At 40.5% G+C, this 19,504-nt stretch overlaps 1 protein-coding gene across 2 annotated transcripts in view; it reads left to right on the top strand.

Moving 5' to 3' along the window:
- The first annotated feature begins 2,188 nt into the window (after positions 1 to 2,188).
- bark (C-type lectin domain-containing protein bark beetle) overlaps positions 2,189 to 19,504 on the top strand; it is a 95,106-nt gene continuing 77,790 nt past the window's right edge. The window contains exon 1 of one of the 2 annotated variants that reach the window (XM_022068687.2): positions 2,189 to 3,293. In XM_022068687.2, coding sequence (XP_021924379.2) covers positions 2,901 to 3,293 — 393 coding nt within the window. In that variant the 5' untranslated portion in view covers positions 2,189 to 2,900. The remainder of the gene's footprint in view (positions 3,294 to 19,504) is intronic. The other variant, XM_087351754.1, reaches the window with a different exon arrangement.

Here is a 19,504-nt window from a genome sequence, read left to right as displayed (position 1 = left end):
ACTAAGAATCAGTATACGTAAATCGGGCTTGTCTGTAATCCGTATCATGTGTTCCCATTATACCGGGTCTCCAATTTATGAGCTTACGGTCGTGCTTACATTGCGTTATCGGCCGCTACTGTTGACGTAGGCGGGACAAAAGATGTTCAAAGTGACTTCCTTGTGCTTGCAAGCAAGTTTCACATCTCGTTAACATGTTTCGAAATACTCGACGAAGCTCTTCTTGGGAAATTGTCGAATATTTTCTTTTTGTGATTTAAGGTAAAAACAATTAATGTAATAACATGTATTAGTGACGAGAAATATTCGTAGTTCGCTGTTACTAGCGGCACCGAAACTGACTCGCCCGTGACTCACGCGTTGAAGTCCCGCCTACGTCAACAGCTGCGGCCGATAACGCAATGTAAGCAAGACCGTAAGCTCATAAATTGGAGACCCGGTACAAGCAACCGTCATAATATACAAGTGACTTCTTAAATCCCACTTTCACTATTCGCGTATATGCGGTTTAAATTTATTATCTTCAAGAGCATGAATACTTTGATGGCGGCCACGGCAGAAGCTGCCTCACAGGCCCACTGAGATGCGCGCGCATTTTCATTGACTTCAGGGATTTCAAATAAAGGCTTGTCATGATGAGTCACTCATAACACGCATATACGTGTTATACGTTCCTCGTATTATGTTCTTTCGATGTAAACGGCAATTCGCAGTAAGGCAACCCCCGCGTGTGAGGAGTCATTAGTAATATCTCCCTGGAATCGGTAATCAATCCAGTCAAGCGTAGACCTAATTCCTAACCCGCCCAATATGAGAACAGAATTCTGAGAAGAATAACAGGATTTAAGAAAATGGTAGTAACGGGAGGATGGAGAAAACTGAATAATTTGACACTTTCACCTAATATCGTTGAGCGAAAAAATCAAGGATGGACAGACGGGATGATTAGCATGCATGGGGATATGGGAACATTAAAAATGCATAGGCCTGTAGCATTTTCGTCTGAAAACCTTAAGGGAAGAGACCACAACTTACGACACTTCGGCATGGATGGAAAAATAATGTTAAAATCTATCTGAGAGCAGGAGGACATGGATTTAGCTAGCCCAGAACCGGGTCTAATCTCGGGCCTTTATGATCACGGTAATATACTTTGGAGTTCCGTAGTTGAAAGCGAGGAAAATCATGAACTGACTGCAAAAACCAGTTTTGGAAATACTGCTAGCCGATTTGCGTGGTTTCAAAGCACGAACTACAGTCGTCGCCTTATACGGTTTATGCAGCTTGTGTTGTGCAAAGCGTCAGTGATTTCAGTGTTATCTGTTCTAACCTAACCCCAATTTCGTCTAGTTTGTCATCGGTAAGTATACGGCAATTCAGCAGGTAGGTTCTTGGAGGCACAGTAATGTTTTGTTGGGAAATTTACGACGGAATTTTCTCTTACACTTTCTAGCAGAACCAGATTTCACATACGATTCATACAGAAAAACGGTGTTCAATAGTGCATCGAATTATATCCACACATACAACAACCAGCATTCAACACGATGCCAGACACAATTGTACTGTTGTGTGAATACGTAATTTTAGATGCAGTACTTGGTGAGTTATGCTTTTCATGCTGGGAGTAGGGAAGTGACAAGTTGCGTTTATCTTTGTCAGTCGGCGCACTGCAAATTATCTAGATGGACTTTGTTCCTTTGTGTATGCGAGAGAAAACTGTCTTTACGAACTGCATGGAAACAAAAGATAAAAGGTAACATCTTCGACACGTCAGAAGACTTGGCTGATGACTAACAGACTTTCACGTTACAATATGATGCACAGGACAGCAGAAGTTTCTAGCAATCGCTTTTCGTTTTGAAATAAACGCCCTATTACTGTGAGTGTTTGGAGGAGGGAACGATTGGTATTCATCGTCGTTCTGTTTCTTGTGAACGGATTTAACGCAACCTTTTTGCTTAAGTTTTAATGGGTTTTATATCTAAAAGTATTTAAAATCCAAATATAAACTTCCTCACTTGGCTGCAGCCAGAACCGGTTTCTGAAACAAGGAAATCAGCAGTGCTGGCTCAGGTCGGGAGGAGAATGACCATGAAAGACAATCGAACAAAGGGTAGTTCAGTAGGAGTTCGTTCCCCAAGGTCTTTATATGATTTCACTTACTTCCTGCAATGACTGTACCAGTCATCCTAACCCAGTCGCGTGTGTAAGAGGAGAAGAACAGGCTAAAGAGAAGCGAGGTCTCGTGTCGACGAGCAGTCGGTCTTGTAAGCTGCAGAGAACGATTGTCATTTGCTTACCTGTTTGGATGGTGGCTCCATCAGGTATAAGCGGGCAGGAACGTTAAATACTTGGCAGACAATAGCCGATGGCAAGGAGGAGGGGAGGAGGTTGCTGCATACCTTACCTGACGTACCGTGACGTTTTCAGTCACGTGACAGCGAAATAGTTGTTTTCAAAACCTGACGTCCCATTCTGGTATATGCCGCACCCAATCAGAAGCGAGTACATAGGAAAGAAGTGGTCACACGAAGGTAAAAGTAAGCGAAGTTGAAAAAACGACGATCGTAATTCGCAAGTTACAGTCGACAAACGAACTTTTCTGACGCTTTAATTATTTGAATTTTTAAATATTTACGTTAAGTATGTTGGGTAGTAGCTTAGTATCGCTTTGTTGCATGTTGCGTGATAAACGAGTGAAGTGCTTGAAATGTGATTCGGTGTGGTGATCAGAGATGTGAAGGTAAACGAGATGTCGAGACAAAATGAGTAAGCCAGTAGGTGGTTAGGAAAACATTACAATCGCAATACGCCCGCGTTTTCACCGGACAAAGTGCGTTTTACATTGCTGTATTTATTTTGTTTAAATTGTAAAATAGAGTGCGTACGCGGACGAAATGGAATTATTCAAGAGAAAAAGAATGTGGAGATTTTCCATTCCCATGAAAGAAACTAAGATGACCAGAGGGGTGTGTTTTTTTAGTGTGACAGTGCTTATGATGATTGTTGGAGTGGCGGCTGATATAGACGACGACGTCGAGACGCTAACGTTCCTTCCACAATCGACGCCAATGATGATGACACCTAGACTGCCAGATGAACAAGTTACAGAACTAGCTGGAGGAGTGATAGCAAACAGACAACAAAGACTGAACAAAATCCACAGTCCGTATCTGGTGCGGGAAGACCTCATAATCGAGAAAACTGGGGAACTAGTGATTGACCCGGGAGTGGAACTTCGGTTCTCACCTATGGTGGGACTGACTGTTCGTGGGATCTTTTCAGCAAAGGTAAGTTCATGGAGTTTGTGTTCAGTTCTAATTCAGGAAATACTGATGGAGTAAATGTTTCACCACGCACCGTTAGCGTTCCGGTAAGGTAGGGTTCCGAAGGATTTAGCTTAAAAAATGCAGTTTTTTACAGTTTTCTCCATAAAGTTGATATTTGTTACCCGAAATCTCTTTTCGATTACGAACCGTTTAGAAAGTTAAGATTATGATGGTATGTCCATCTCACGTCGAGAGGTCTGCTGTGGCTGAACTGAGTAATGATTCAGAGCCTATTATTAATTTAATTTCATAGTAAAAGATGATTGGCAACTTCGCGACTAGAGTTTAATCCTTGGGAGGGCCAGGGATTGTTCTTTCGACCATCACGATCAGACCAACTCTCGAGTCAGGCACGTTTAAGGCAGACAACCGAAGGACCTCTTCTTGAAACTGAAGACTGCTTTCAGCCTATACCGCCATCTTCATACCATGATGACTTATGCATAGGGCTGGGACAATTTTACCGTATCAACACCAGGACGACCGTATCTCGATATGCATCTAAGAAATTTGTGCTAGAAGACGTCATAGGGCTCCGTGTTCAGGGACAATTCAGGTTCTGGATAAAAGAAAATAGGTGGTCCTATGGCAGGGATCATTTGGGGGAGACAATTGTACTTAAGTCATGCACACAAGTGCCGTGTAACCCGTCTCGGCTAAAAACAGGGCTACAAACGACAGTGCAAATAATAAAAAGGGGTGTTGGTATTTACGACAGAAACAGTAGGAAAGTTGTTTTAAACTCCGATACATCCAGAGCACATATATGAAACATTAATTTATTCTGCAACACATTGCAATCTGTCGATGTTCGTATGTAATCCGTACAATCTGTGTTATCTTATCATCAAGGTGACGACATTTCTGTTCAGTGTTACTTTCTGTAAAGAAGAATCGTTCGTCTGCTTCATGAATCATTCGTCTTGAATGAAAAGCGCCCAAAAGAACGTACATCTTGGAACATCTAAGATTTGAAGCCTTCACGGCCACTGAATGCGGTCGGCCGTGTAAGTTTGGATTGTACACAGCTGATCGCTCAAGACCTTATTGAGGACTTCTTTCCTCCATTAAAAAAATCTTAATTCTTTGTACTGAAGTAATTACTGATCTTTAGGCTTTCGTTACGCTTTAGCAAAGCATATCCACGTCTATTCGTCGTTCATAACATTGTTCCAAGTCACTGGTACGACATTGAACTTCGAATTTGTTATTCCTCAGGATTGCCCTGCTTACGTCACACCCGTGATGTGGCGTAAAGAATGCCTTTGGGATTTTAATGCAATATTATTTTCCAAATGATACAGAAGCATTCAGCATTTTGTCGGGCCTGTCTTATGAGAAGAGACCACTTGGGTGGGAGACCTTGAAGAAAATGGGAGTATAATATTAAAATTAATTTTAAATTTAATGTGAGGCTGTGGACTGGATTCGACTGCTTGTGGATTGATTCAAGGCCAGGCTCCTGTGAACACGACGATGAAACGTTTAGTGTTAGAAGGCAGGAAATTTCTTGATCAGCTGAGTGTACATCAGCTTCTCAAATTCTTTGCTTCATGAATTTAGCGTCTATGATAATGATGTGTAGTTGAATCAAGGGACAGTTGGAAAACACGCAGCTCGTTAATAGGGCGAAGAAGACGTTATGTTCCTTTTAGAGGTAAGAAACAATCATGGATGAAATTAAAAATTGACAGCGTGTAGGTGAAGTGAAACAAACTGCAGTGATGATTGAAAGTCAGGTTGTTTTACGATAGTTTCAATAGTTTGTAACGTAGTGTAGCAGGGGTTCTCAAACTTCTAGGACATCAGCTTGCAAGCCTCCTGGTTTATAAATGACCACAGCTTACTGAACTTTGTAATCATTTATAACAATGCTGTTCTAAACAGGTTCACATGGCACTCTGGGATACTGGGAACGACCCGTTCTTCAAGTGCCTGAGCACTGCGGGTCCCAACTTTTCGTTGGCTTTGATCTATAGACATTTTGGTAGGACTCCTTGGACGAGGGATCGGCCCGTCGCAAGGATTCTACCTGTACACAGGATAGCACAACACAGAGAAACGCGGACAAACATCCATGCCTTGAGTGGGATTCGAACCCACGGTCCCAGCGACCAAGCGGCACAAGGCCCAAGTCTCAGACCGCGCGACATAGCACTCAATGATGTTACATCTGTTATTTTTGTTAACTATTCGATTAACATTAAATAATTAATTAATACTGGTGCAGATTTCTTAAAGTGGGCCACGGGTTATGAATCCGTGCTACACGTATACTGTAGAATGAAATTGGAGGAAGGTTATGAATTCTAAATATATAAAAATTTGGAAGGAGGCAACCATGGTTTATCTGGAGGCATTTTCTTGCGAGACCTAGTTAGATCATGAAAAACAGTGGCTGGTAATCAATTTGAGATACGAACTGGTGATACTAATATAGGTGGGACTCGTATATCTTCGTGTCAAAGATATCGATAATTCATAGTTGTTGACTGTGACTGGAATAGGTACGGGGTCTTATAAGGTTTGTTAATAAAGGTGACGGATGACGAACATGAAGATTACTCGTTTCCCGTTGCAAATATATCACTGTTCCTGATCACACGTGTTAGTTTACCGTGAACGGAAATTTGCCTCACCATGCGTGACAAGAGATTTTGTGAAATGTGAGAGATGAAGATGATTGTCTTCTGTATTGTTGTGCCGTGTAGTCCGGTAAAAATGTACTGACGTTTCAGAGGTGCTTGTCTCCTCCATCACTTTTGGCGATGATGCAACAAGCACCTTTGAAACGTCGGTAAACTTCTACCAGACTACACAGCGCATTATCCCAAAAGACAGCTAACTATCTTTATATTCGCCGCCGTGAGAACCTGAAATCTCACACAGTGTGCGATATTTGGGTGTTTATATTCGGCTACATTCACATATGAAGACAGGAAATGGTGCATGCTGTCCGGAACTTGTGTGTTTTACATGTCTATCCTCCAAAAAACACGCAGTGGTATAGGCCTAATTACAATAAGTATTTTTAGCGTTTTATTTTGTAATTACAGTTTTAGCCATTTAGATGTTTTTAGAGTTTTTGTTAAAGTTCATGATTACTACGAAATTTAATCTCGGTCTTTTGTTCCCGCATCTACAGTTCTTGACCGTTCCGCACCCATGATACATTCAAAACTTTTGAACACGACGAATAAAGGTCCCTTCACCGTATTTCGGAGCCCTCTGTAGGTCCCAATAGTTTTCACATTACTCTGCTCTGCTGTCTAAAGAAAGTTAAACCTCGTCCCAGCCAGCTACTAGTATTGGTGCGAATTAATTTGTCCAATTTTATACTAATTTGTGCGTACTTCCCACACGCTCCCAGTCCACGTGTGAAATAAATCACCCTCACCCATTCAAGGTTATTGTAAATAAAAACAAATCATATTCCATTAATAATAATCTTGTGTAATAATTCTTTTATTGGAAACATCCTCCGGTGTGATGTATATTTAATTAAATATGTGAATAAATATTTATATCTTGCATATCGTTGTATCTGTTATGTTTATTAGCTTCGTTATCAACAGATTTTTACATTCTTGATTAACTTATCAACAGTGTTGTATGCCAATAAGACACCGATTAAAATCGTGAATAACGCATCTGGGGTAGACTTACATCACTCCACGCTTGTTATGCTAACAAAAAACAGTCTCTTATTTACAGCAGAATAGCATTTCTGCGGTAGTTTAATCTTCTTTTGTCTCATTCCCAGATCGCTCTTCCTTCACTTTTATACAAATAATAGTTTGGTAGCATTGTATACGTAGTTTTAATCAGGCCTGTTGTGTTTTTACTCTCAAAACCAACAGAGTGAACTTTTCCGTGAAAAACTATGTTTCAATGACCGATTTGGTATTTAACGTTGTTATTTACTGCGGTAATTAACCGCTAATGCTATTCACAATAATGTGGTAACGATTCATAAATAACACGGCAGAAATTCGGTTTGGATCTATTTGCCTATTTATTACAACTGTGCCACGCAGCTTTTGTGTAAGTGAAGATCTTTATCCAAACCTGGCACTTTTCTTCCCCCTAGACCTAGTAGTTGGCGTTCCTTGGCCCTCTGATAGGACACCCCTTTTCTCTTGGATCTCTACCTCGGCCAAAAATAGCAGATCTCTACATGGAAGTAAAAAATTGAAAGTAATTTTCTTTCTGAGAGAATGTAACATGTGTACTTTGTGCATTCGTAAAATTTAGACAATATCAGCTCTCAGTTAATTGCACACTTTAAATTTCAAAAGCTTTATAGAACACGTTCTCAGTTCGAGATGGCCCCTTTTGAATATTGGCCAGTTTCTCTGTTACATCACACCTCATGATCATCCTCCCATCTCATTCGGCCGTAAGTAACCTCTGCAGTATATACAGTATAGTTTAATAATGTCAAGAATCAATCGGTTTACTGATTCTATAATTATGCATTCACCACATTTGTTTCTTAAGGCTCCTGTAGTTAAAACAATGCCAAAAAATAACCAAAGTAACTATTATTCAATTCAATTCAATTCATTTATTAAAGTGCTTGACAACAGCCTAAACGCCAATAACAGCCAAGCACTAACAACAATACAAACCTTACAATACAATTACAAACAAACAAAAAACTGAATATATAAATATATAAAATTAATTTATTACAAAATAATTAATAAGTAAAAAAGTAAACACTAATAAAACACTAATAAAATTATGGTAATAATAATAATACAGATGGCCGGTCGTTGAGGGTTTCGGAGTGCTGATGAAAATATTTGAACCTAAGAAGAAGAAGAAGAAGAAGAAGAAGAAGCAACAGGAGAATGGAGAAGATTACATAACGAGGAACTTTATGTGTGCGTTTTAGGTTGTGTTATTAGTGTGATAAATGAAGGAGGATGAATGGACAGGACATGTAACAGGCATGGAGAAATGAGAAGTAGGCCTGAAAGTTCAAATCAGAAAACCTTAATTAATTTGGCTCTGGATAGAGTCGAGTGCCTTTTTTTAAACATGGTATTGAATCTTCGAACTGGAAATTTCTTTAACGGCTGAGCAATTAGCAGTTCTTTTAAAAAAATACTCTACACCATGGAGTTAGCCAGAGATTATGGTGTAATCTCATTCTTAAAGGCTGTATCAGCTAATGAAAGTGACACATTTTCTGTTTAATCTGCGAGTAGTGCACTGCTACTAGGCTGTAGTTAGTTTTGACTTAGCCGTTGAGACCCTCGTTGTGTTAAACGGCGTGAAGCTTAACTGTGTCGGAGACTAATTTGAACTGTTTATACAATACCTCGCAAGAGAACTCTGTAAACTTGAAGTGGCGTTCAAAACTGTAACACCGACCTACTTCAGTTCATTGTGGTTAATGCCTCGTTCTAATTCCTTTTGTGTGGTAAGCTGTTCTCTTCTACCGTTTTACTTTTACCTACAGGTGAAGAACTCTCGATTTTGATTCAGTTTGTCTGAGTTGCAATACGATTTTAGGAGAGGATAACAAGTGTAATGTGTAAACACAAATTCTGTGACGTAAAGTACATTGGCGGGCAGCCGGTTAAGAACCTCAATCCTAAAGTATTTTTAAACTCTGAACTAAAACTTTACATTTCAAGGAAACAAAACACGCAATAAAGTTTTTGATATAGGCCTGTGTGTATTAGTAGAGGGTGTGGACTGGATTCAACTGGCTCAGGATAGGGACCGGTTGCGGACACTTATGAACACACAACGAACGTTCTGAAGAGCGGGGAATTTCTTGTCTGGCTCAATGTCAATTTTGAAGCAGAACCTGCTCCGTAGATGAGCCGGGATAGCTCAGTCAGTATAGTGACTAGCTACGGGCTGGACGGCGGGGGTTCGATCTCCGACGGGGGCAGAGGATTTTTCCTCTAGCCTCTGCGTCCAGACCGGCTCTGGGGCCCACCCAGCCTCCTCTACAATGGGTACCGGGGTCCTTTCCCAGGGGTAAAGCCGGCCGGGGCGTGATGCTGACCACTCACCCCCATCTAGTGCCGAGGTCAAGGAAGAGAGGAGCTATACCTCCTCTCACCCCAAGCGCCTACATGGCGTATAGTGGGACAAAGTTCACTTTACTTTTACCCTGCTCCGTAGAGTTGGTTAAGTAGTTTGTTATTCTGCAACAGAGGCTCATGAGCATTTCTGGAACTCAATGTTTGTGCTCTTCACTCCATGGTACTATTTCAATGACCTGGAGGAAAATCAAGGAAACTGAAATGGAACATGAAGCACAAGTGAAGGAAGCAAGAAATTTGCGTTGGAAAACGTCTTGGAATAAGAAAGATCGAAATGTATAAGGGTTCATAATATTTAAAGTGCATTTTAGGGAAATAATTTGTATGCGAAATGTATTAGTTATCGTTAACTTCTGGATGAAGATGGTTCAGGGTAAGGTACAATGGCTGGCTTTCGTGGTGTTGATGGAAAAACCTATGGGTTCCATAGTAACTGTTCAGATAGTACGTTATATGAGGGAACTTTCTAGTTAATATCTTCGGACATATTCAGCTGTTACATGATGACTGTTCATGTAATATTGCAATTCATGTAACAATTTCTGGATTATTTTGCGACTTTCTCTGCTATTGCAGTTGGTCCGACACAGAGCTGTCTTACTGAGAAGCGAACACAGCTTTACCAGAGACCTTTAGCCCTGAACATGGCTGTCTTCTGGGGTTGTTGGTAGAAGTTTGCCGACGTTTCAGAGGCGGTTGCCCTGATGATGGAGGCAGAAAGCACTTCTGAATCGTCGGTAAACTTTTGCCAGACTACACGGTGGAACAACCTAGAAGATAGCCATCTTTATACTAGCCGCCGTGAGAACCTGAAATCTCGCCACTATCCTTCTTTTAGGGTTCCTGACAGGCCAAAAGGCGACGAAGAGACGGGGTTGAATTATGGAAGGAAAGCAGTTTCAAGCTGCGTGACTTTCGCTGACATGAGGTCGATAAAATTGCGCCCAATACAGAGATGTGACATTAGGCCTACCTAATTTTTATATATCACCTTGTTCACTTTGTATATGTCCAGTGTGTTACTGATAAGGCACAGGAATTATCAGCAGACAATAAAGTTTTAATTAACAAAGCCTAATAATGAGGACATTTACATATCTCACACATGCGGGTCTACAAACAAGCTACAACACATTTGTCGTTTGTAATTGACACCAGTATTTTGGTTAAACTGTGCATGTGTCAGATGGGTGTTAACAGTTAACCATATAAAACCCAGTGGTAATTGTGTCTCACCTGCTTTAACCATCACTATAGTTGCCTTTTTATGTTTCGTATGTTTCTGACTGCGAACAGCGGTTATTTCCTTAAACTGGTCAAGTGTCGTGTTTTCTTGGCGGTACGGACTGAATTCCTAAATATTATTTAGACTAGCGCCGGCTTCAAGCCATCTCGACACAGGTTTTCCTTGGTTTTCCTCTGTCTTCAAGCAAATGCTGAGATGGTTCCCAAGTTCCAAGTTGCCACTGCATGCTTCTCATGCAGCCCTCCCGATTTAAATTCATCAAAATTTACCACCCCTTAACGCCGTCAAAATTTACCCCCTCCCCTCAGTAGGAACTTCTAAATTATGTATTAAACTTCCAAATTAATAGCCTCAGCTTTCGCTGATACAAAAGTTCAAAATTCCGCCTTTTATGCCAATCATCACACTAACGCCTTCACTCTTACTTTATCCTTAACAGAAGGACGAGCGGGCATTGCCTGGGGACCTTCTAGCTATAAGATGCTCTTTCTCCCCCCCAGATATCGAAGTGTCTCTCACTTCTCCCCCACAAATTTTCTCTTTCACTCTTCGGGGCCGGCTTCAAGGGGTGACGTATGAGTTTTGGGAAAAAATCAACTGGCATTTTCTTAAAGTTAGTTGGTCATATTTTTACTTGTGAAGATAAAGCTTAGTCTGTTTGGTGTTTGGTTGCAATATCTTTGGTTGTTTCTTTCTTGACGACTGATTCTCTTTCTAAACTTTTTACATTGTGTAAAGATTTAATTTATGTATTTGTAGTTTATTTAACGACGCTGTCGCTACCGTAGCTCTGACTATATGTAGAGTCGAATGATGGCGTGATTAATGAACGTTGGGTTGGAAAGTATATGGGAAGATAGGCGTCGAATTAAAGTCTCTGTAACGGATTTCGAAGAAAGGCTGTTAACCACTCTACCGTGGCATTTGATGTCTTTCTTCCCCTTTTCCTCTCTTTCTTTCTTTTTCTCTGGTTTGGGGGTTTGTGCCTTTTTCAAACCACAAGGCCTATTGCATTTCCAGGATGTTACTACGTATCTTTGTAGTGTTTTAACTCTATGAAGCCCAGTGGCAACTATATGTCCCACCTGCTTTAACAGTTTTTATTTACAGTAAACTCTTGATTATTGGGGTGATTACCTGGGGTCTATCTGATTTAAACGAAAATTAAAAACTAATTTCGAAAATCTGTTGTAGAAGTTAGATCGTTTGAAAAGAAAGGAACAAATAAATTGTTGTTTGTGATGGTGAAATATGGTGTTTTCTTTGCGATTTGGACTGAACTGTTAAATATTATTTAGGCGAGCTGTGCTTTACAGGGTTATTATGCAGTTCTACTACACTTGGTTGTCATTTGTGAGACCTTGCAGTCAGCAAATTTTTCGTAATACGTAGGTGGTTTGTATTATGGGTCAGGAGTTTTAAGTAACTGGTATTGCTTAACGGTATCTTGGTAATGGGTGAAACTGAACAGCCGTTGGTACAGCGGAACAACTTCTGCAACCTCGGAAATGAAAGCTGGATCCAATCCAGATGGGTCTACTGCCATGAAGGACGAACATATAGCAACATGGAAACTGCATTATAAGATGCAGATACAATTACTAACGGCTTCTCCTGATCCAAGGTTCCTGAAAGATATTTTCTGCATGCTCATTTGTAGATCACCTTTTGGAAGGTCTCTGTTTTTAGGCTCTACAAGTGATGTTAGCTGTCCAGAGTCCCATCAAGCAACTGCTGAAATAGTAAGCCTGTAGGGCAAGTCCCTTTCGTTCTTTATATTTTTCAATTCATTCATAACCACCATATCATTCCAAGTTATCCAGTTGTTTATAAAACCTCGATGCAGAGCCTTCCGTGAATAGTTTATTATAGTTACTTCGCTGGTCGAGAAATTCTCTGTCTTTATGGAAATTGAAGGCTCAGTATCTTATGGATTGTTGCTCCGCGTAGTCTGGCAGAAATTTACCGACGTTTCAGAGGCCCTTTCTGTACTCATCACCTGATGATGGAGGCAGCAAGGACCTCTGAAACGTCAATAAACTTTTACCAAACTACACGGCGCAACAACCCAAGAGACAGCTATCTTCAGACTCATCGCCGTGAAAACCTCAAATCCTACACTGCTCAAAATATTCTTTACAGAAGCCTACTATTTTATAATTTTAATGCATTTCAACCTTTTCCATCCATCGACGCTCAGGTTTCCCAAGCACACTGTTCTCTCGAAGTTTATATATCGAAATTGTGTATGTATTTTTCAGTTCTTTCAATCGTACTGCACTTTCCGGCTTACTTATCATCCTAGACTAAGTTGCTTAATAATATTAGGTTAAGAATATTAATTGCGAAGCGTCTCATTATGTAATTTTCTTCACACTCCTTTATTCTGATTCTTAGGTGAAAATAATCTCCTTAGAACTCTTAAAACATTTTCAGTACAAGTTCTTCCCTTAGAGCAAATTACCAATTTTCCCGCCTACATAAAACATAAATTGTAGTTTTGTTCCAAAAATATCTTTACTAACGTTTATATACATATGCAAAGACTGTAAGAACGTACGTGCAGTAAGTTTGCCCGAATTCGATTTTGGGCCTGTCCGTGGGGGATTTATAGAGAACAAGGTAGCAGTGGAACACGTACTTTGGTTTTCCCTTGGGGTGTGCGATGGATCGGACCAGCCAACACGTCATCACATCTTCGGTCCATAGTTGAGACTTAGGTTGTGACATGACTCTTTGCTGGACACTGATTTTGAAGTTATTTTAATTTGGCTTCAGACATGTTTTTAAACCAATTACTTGTTTATAGGTGTAGATCGCAACTGGTACTCCTGCTTCGTTTTCAGAAGGGCCCCGGATCAGATCTCAATCCAAAGATAGGCGTCATGACTGAGAATTTTCTTCGTTTTCCTTAGTACCCCAATAATCATAGTATCATTTAAGAGTCCTTAGTTTGAGGTACTGACAGTGTCATTAAATACGCCATAGTACAAAACGAATAAAAATAAGTAATTGTAATAGCCATGGATCTGTGACCTACAACCTTGGTTGGCTGAACTCCGGTCCTTTGAACCTTAGTCGATGATCCCATAAGGCCAAAAGTCCTCAAGGTCATGAAGGCTCTGAACCTTAGGATACATCTGCCGACAGGAGCTGCTGAGTAGAGGTTTCATCAGCTTTTGCGAACGAGGTCCTCTAGCGTGCTCCCATTTAGATATAATTAATTAACTGTGAAACAATAGTTAGACATTTGGTAGGTCTCAAACAGGGTATCGGACCATCGCAGTGATTCTACATGCACGGGGAAAGACAAACCAGAAGAACGCATAGATACTCGTATGGAACTAGAATGTTGTCGTCGCTAGAGCTCGCTACGAGACCCAATTCTGAATCGGTAATTTTATATTTAGGATCCGCTGTAATATTATCCTTTCATATGAACCTAGGTCTTACAAACGTTTTATTCTCTTCAGGTTTTCCGAGTACAATTTCGTAAGGGTTTGTTTCTAAATTATAAAATTACGCTACTTATCTAACAAAAGTAAAGCCATGCATGCATTGTTGTTGTTGTTGTTAGGCTTATTATTATTATTTATATTGTTATTGTCATTATCATGAAAATACATCCCTGTACAGGATGAATGAAAGTTCTAGTGCAATGTTCAAGGGGTTGTTGGGCGGTCATTTGGAGCAGAAAATGTATAAAAGCCTTTTTTCAGATTCGCCATTTCCGTGTTATGAAGTTTTCACGTTGATGTCGATTTTTACGAAAGAAACAATATAACATAACATGTCATTTGATTTCGCTGTTTACAATGGAAGAAAGGAAATTCTACCGTTTGTGGAATTTTTAAATTGTCAGTCACTTCATAGCACTTCTTTTTGGGCACATTTCTGTTCATGTGGTAGGGACTTGTCAGTGTAAGTCGGTAATGTGGTCTCCGATCCATATATCGACACTGACTTTCTCTCAATGCAGCGAGAGAATTTCCATCGCAGAAACCATACACGAAATTTGTATCTGTATACTTGGCAACAGAAAATCTAGGCATTTTTGTTGATCACAGTAATATAAAGCGACGTCAGCGCAAAAACGTCACACAGAAACAATGATGGGTCAGCCTTGAATCTAGGCAAATGCTTTTTGTTCCACCGTCTTGTTTTGAGGATTGCTGAGGGTGTAGTGGGATTTCGGTGGTAAAACTAGGGGGAAATTACGCCCTGGATACATGGATACGTGTAGCATGTTCTAGGATTGCTCGCAGCCTCAAGGATCACTGTTCTGTGTTTCATTAAACAGGACACGATAAGGGGCGCATTTGTTGTGGAGGGAAGATCGGCCATCCAGTTTCCGAGGATTGAACCACGTAAGGAAACTGAACCAGGAGTCATTGGACGGAAATGCGGCTGTTTATTTGTGGTTGCTTGAGCATTCTTCATGCTTTCCACTCATCTGTGCCTTGGTTTCGCCCGGCAGACCGTAACGAGGATGCCTTCCGTAACATTTGAGCAATTTAATCCAATATTACGCAGGCATTTCACAGAAGACTGTGGAACATCTGTTGTCTTCGACAGGACAGTCTGTATGCCCATCCACAGCATTTGTAACTCGTTTATGACTAGGATTCCAGAAATTGGACGTGAATCTAGCAGCCACCTCATGAGATCCACTTGTGCATAGATTTGTGGTACTCCTCATACATATATTTCATAAAAAATGTTTTACAAATTAAAAATAAAGTGAGATTTGAGGTTCACACGGCGGAGAGTATGAAGATGGCTGTCTTCTGGTTTGTTGCACCTTGTAGTCGGGTAGACGTTTACCATCATTTCAGAGGTATTTGCTGCCTGTATATCTTCATTATCCTTTCAGTGAACATGTTGAGAAAATATAATTATAAGACACCGAACTATTAGAATGGTGATATTATAAAAAACGAAGAATCTCTCTCTTGTGTCTCCTTCAAGTACTCCTGGAATAGAAAATATACTTTCAACGGAATTTTGCAAGGAACGCCCATGAAAACTCAGTATACTCTGGCCAAAGTTGCTCATGGTTTTATTAGTGTTTTTTGTGATTGTTAAACGCGGTCTTGTACTTTGAGAGAACGTCGTAATTTACAGACGTTTAAATAAAATAGACTTGCGGGGGAGAAGAGAATAGGAAGAAAATCATACAAAATATTGGTGGGGAAACTTTTCGGCAAGAGTTTTTGCTAAGTCCGAGGAGTTGGAAAGATAAACATTAAGACGAATCTTTGGAAAATACGTTGTCAAGACGGGAGATAGATGGAACTGGCTCAGCATTGTGTTCATTGCCGAGCTCTGATATTGGCATTGTGATCCTTATTTTGAACAGAATAGTGAAGAATCTACATTACCTATCTTGGGTTTCTCGCAACCTGGTACTATGAAAGGATCGTCATATTCAAGCCTCAGTTCTTGTACTATCCGGTTGAGAATGCGTCATGCAGTTGTTTCTGATTCAGCCAACATGGCGAATTAAATTTAGTGCCACATGTTAAACTTTAAACTGTAGGCACATGCATTAATTATAACAGTTAATACAAATGATTCAATATAACATGCATTTAAATATTCTATTTTGTGTCTGCCATCTGTGTTTAGCTTCTCGGATGTGGCGGTCCGGATGCTTAGAATTTGGTAGGCCTGCCTTATCAGTCATTGTTGAAATTAGAATAGATCTTGGAGTGCAACTGAGTAGGTTAACTCAGCGTCTAACGTGAACTGTGGTGGTTTAACGAGTCTCGAACCTGTATTCTGACAGATATTTTGCGCATTGCCTCAGACCTTACAGGCTCATAAGATAAGGACTTAAAATAGACCGTGACCGTTTCCTCCCTAATTCATTCCAGTTCACCGTACGTAATCCCACTGGTTTTTAAATAATTCTCCGTTGATGCAGTAGGCCTATCGTTAAATAACTTTCTCTGTTCAGGAGAAACTTTACATTTTGTTCGTATCATGTTGATCGGCCTCGAACCGAGATCTTTATGCCAACCAAGACCGCCAGACAGGTTCTTTTGCGGGCGAGACCATTAAAATAAACATAAGTATTCTAAGAGGCTGTAAGAGTACCGTTAAAATAATTAAAAAAACAACTTTCTGCTTTAATGATGACAGCGGAACTTTGGTTTACTCTTACCCTTGTCGCAAGCTCTTTGTAATTGTTGATAGGCAGAGACGTCTTTAAGTTCCTGATTTCTTGTTGTGCAATCAGGCGTTGGATTGTCTTTGGATGCAGCTGACTGTGACATTGCCAGTCCTTTATGTGGTTTCACGACAGCTTGTAAACCTTGGACATGTTATAATACGGGAAAGATACGCCATTTTACAACCAAGGAACGTGTATTTAACTATTTGCCTTTCGTGACCAGCTCAAATAGAAATGACTCGATATATTCCAACTCTGTCGTAACAGAACTTGAATGTTCAACATTTCGAATACCAAAGTCCGGCATTGAAAACCATATTCCATTTCTGTAAGATCTAGTTTAATATTATCATCTTATTTCATTTATCCAAGTAGCTTTATTTCAATACGTTTACTCACCAGTATTCTGTATCATTTGTCGCGTTCGTTGTGGCAACGACCGTATTTGAATTGTCGGCCCTGAATGCTGAACTCACTCTAAAATAAACAAAAATACAATTATCCATATATTACATCAACTGCCAGTGCCAAAGGTCAGGCGGCTAAACGCTGACTTTCCACCACGGACTTAGGTACAATCTCGGGAGTAACAGCGTGGTGGGCGAAGTAGCAGTGGAGCGGTTTCTTTCGAGTTCTTCATTCCACCATTGCTTAATAAGCGTCTGATCTAACCCCCATAAGGTGTGTGAATGAAGGATCTTCGATTTTATAACGATGGGATTAGATCCAACTGGCTAAACATCATGTAGGCTATCTCAGGTAGTGGTCAATTACCAACATTTTCGAGATAAAAATTACTATAGTGGAGGGGGGCTTAGAATAGCTGGAGGTCTGCATGTAAATAACAACAATAGAACCAAAGCAAGAACATTTGCCCTTGTGATGGTAATGGAGTAGAATTGAGTGGGAGTTAGGTGATTTAGATAATTATTAGCTTATTTAACGACTGTTTCACTGCAGATCTTAACACAGTGATGAACGAACTGGGAATATAATAATGAATGGTAAGTAGGCCCACATAAGGATTTTTAAGTACCCAGTGGTGGCATGTTTGAAGGTATTATCCCTGCATTCGCCAGAAGAGACTGACAGTACATTACGCAGCTCCGTGATTTACCGGTCCTATATATGAGATAAAACTAGCAATGGCTGGGGGTTTGTCGTGCTGACCACATGTCACCCTATATCTGGTTGGATGATCGTTCACCTCTGCTTAGGCGTGTGAACGTGAGGCCAGCAGCCAGCTAGTCGGCTTTGGCTCTCAGAGGGCTGTTACGCCACGGATTATTATATATAAAATAGTCCCATTCACAGTCTAATAAGTTGTCCCGTTGTGGCTGTAGTCCTGACAGCAACATGTGGACGTACGAAGTCTGTTGAACAAGTTTCACAGTGTCTTTGCGTGGAACCATCTGCGTGTAGTGGCAGACCTGAGTCGGTTATTGGCTTTCGCAGGTGTTCATTCAGATATCTCATGACCAGAATACGAATGTAATTCACCATACCTGGGCACTAGATGAATGTGTCCGGTTATTTTTACGTTCTGACTACTTAAACCATGGGTGAAGGAGTTGCTGTACTCACTGGATAGGAAACACGGTCCTCGGTCTTTTGGCCTCACTTGATATGAAAAATTTGTGTAGACAAAATTACGCTAAACGCGGCCCGCGAGCCACAATTCTAAAACCTACTTCGTGACTGCTTTTGTGGGTAAGAAATATAAAGCAATATTTCGGAAACACTTCAGGCTGCGGATACACTTATTATTTAACAGACATACAAGTGACAGACTTTCATGTATAACCTTATATATTTGTTTTAAAAAGGCGTGTATTATTATTGATGTTAATTTACGGAACAAGCTGAATTATACTGTAATGAAGTCAGTGTTAAGTAGTTTACCACTACAGATACAGAAGGTATATTATAAAACAGCAATGGGAGGCACTTCTATTCAGAAGATATTTATTATTATGTCGATAATATAGTAAACTGATCTTTTAGCGGACAAGGAATTCTAGTTTTCTGGTCGTATCCCGCACATATAACAGTAGCTGCGTGGTCTGAGGCGTGGGTCTTGTGGGACGCTTGGACACTGGGACTGTGGGTTGGAATCCCACTCAAGGCATGTGTGTTTGTCCGGGTTTTTCTGTGTTGCGCTGTCCTGTGTACAGGTAGATTCCTTGCGAGGGGCCTATCCCTCGTCCAAGGAGTCGTACCAACTGATTCATCGAAGTCAACGAAAGTTGGGACCCGCAGATGCTCAAGGCATTGAAGAATGGGTCGTCTAAGTTTCCTAAGTACGTATAGGTATCCTGCACATATTTTTGCCCTATGAAGGTACTCCTGTCTAAACGGGCCGTAAAGTGTGTAGAGGGCCTGAAAATAAAGCTCTACTCATTTGCAACCTTGACAGTAGGTGGAGATGAACACGAACATAAAGTTAAACTTAAGCCTACTCTTTAATGCGCCCGCCTTTTAAAATTCTGTTACCCAAGGTCATTTTTTACGTACTTGAACTTTAAACAACAGCCGTTTTGCACAAGATACAAAGTTTTCTAGTGAATGAGACACCTGCAAACTTGCAGTTGACGTCTGTTCATTCCGGCACCTGCAGGCAGCAAACGGCCAAAGGTTTGAACATCAACGAAGTACTCTCCGTGTCTTTTATGCTCGCGTCATG

Source organism: Zootermopsis nevadensis, unplaced genomic scaffold (assembly GCF_977971745.1).
Source record: "Zootermopsis nevadensis isolate Lab colony 2312 unplaced genomic scaffold, Znev_1.0 Znev_ptg000020l, whole genome shotgun sequence".
NCBI classification, from domain to species: Eukaryota; Metazoa; Arthropoda; class Insecta; order Blattodea; family Termopsidae; genus Zootermopsis; species Zootermopsis nevadensis.
The sequence above is the reverse complement of the archived record's forward strand: the minus strand, read 5'-3'. Positions and strand labels throughout refer to the sequence as shown.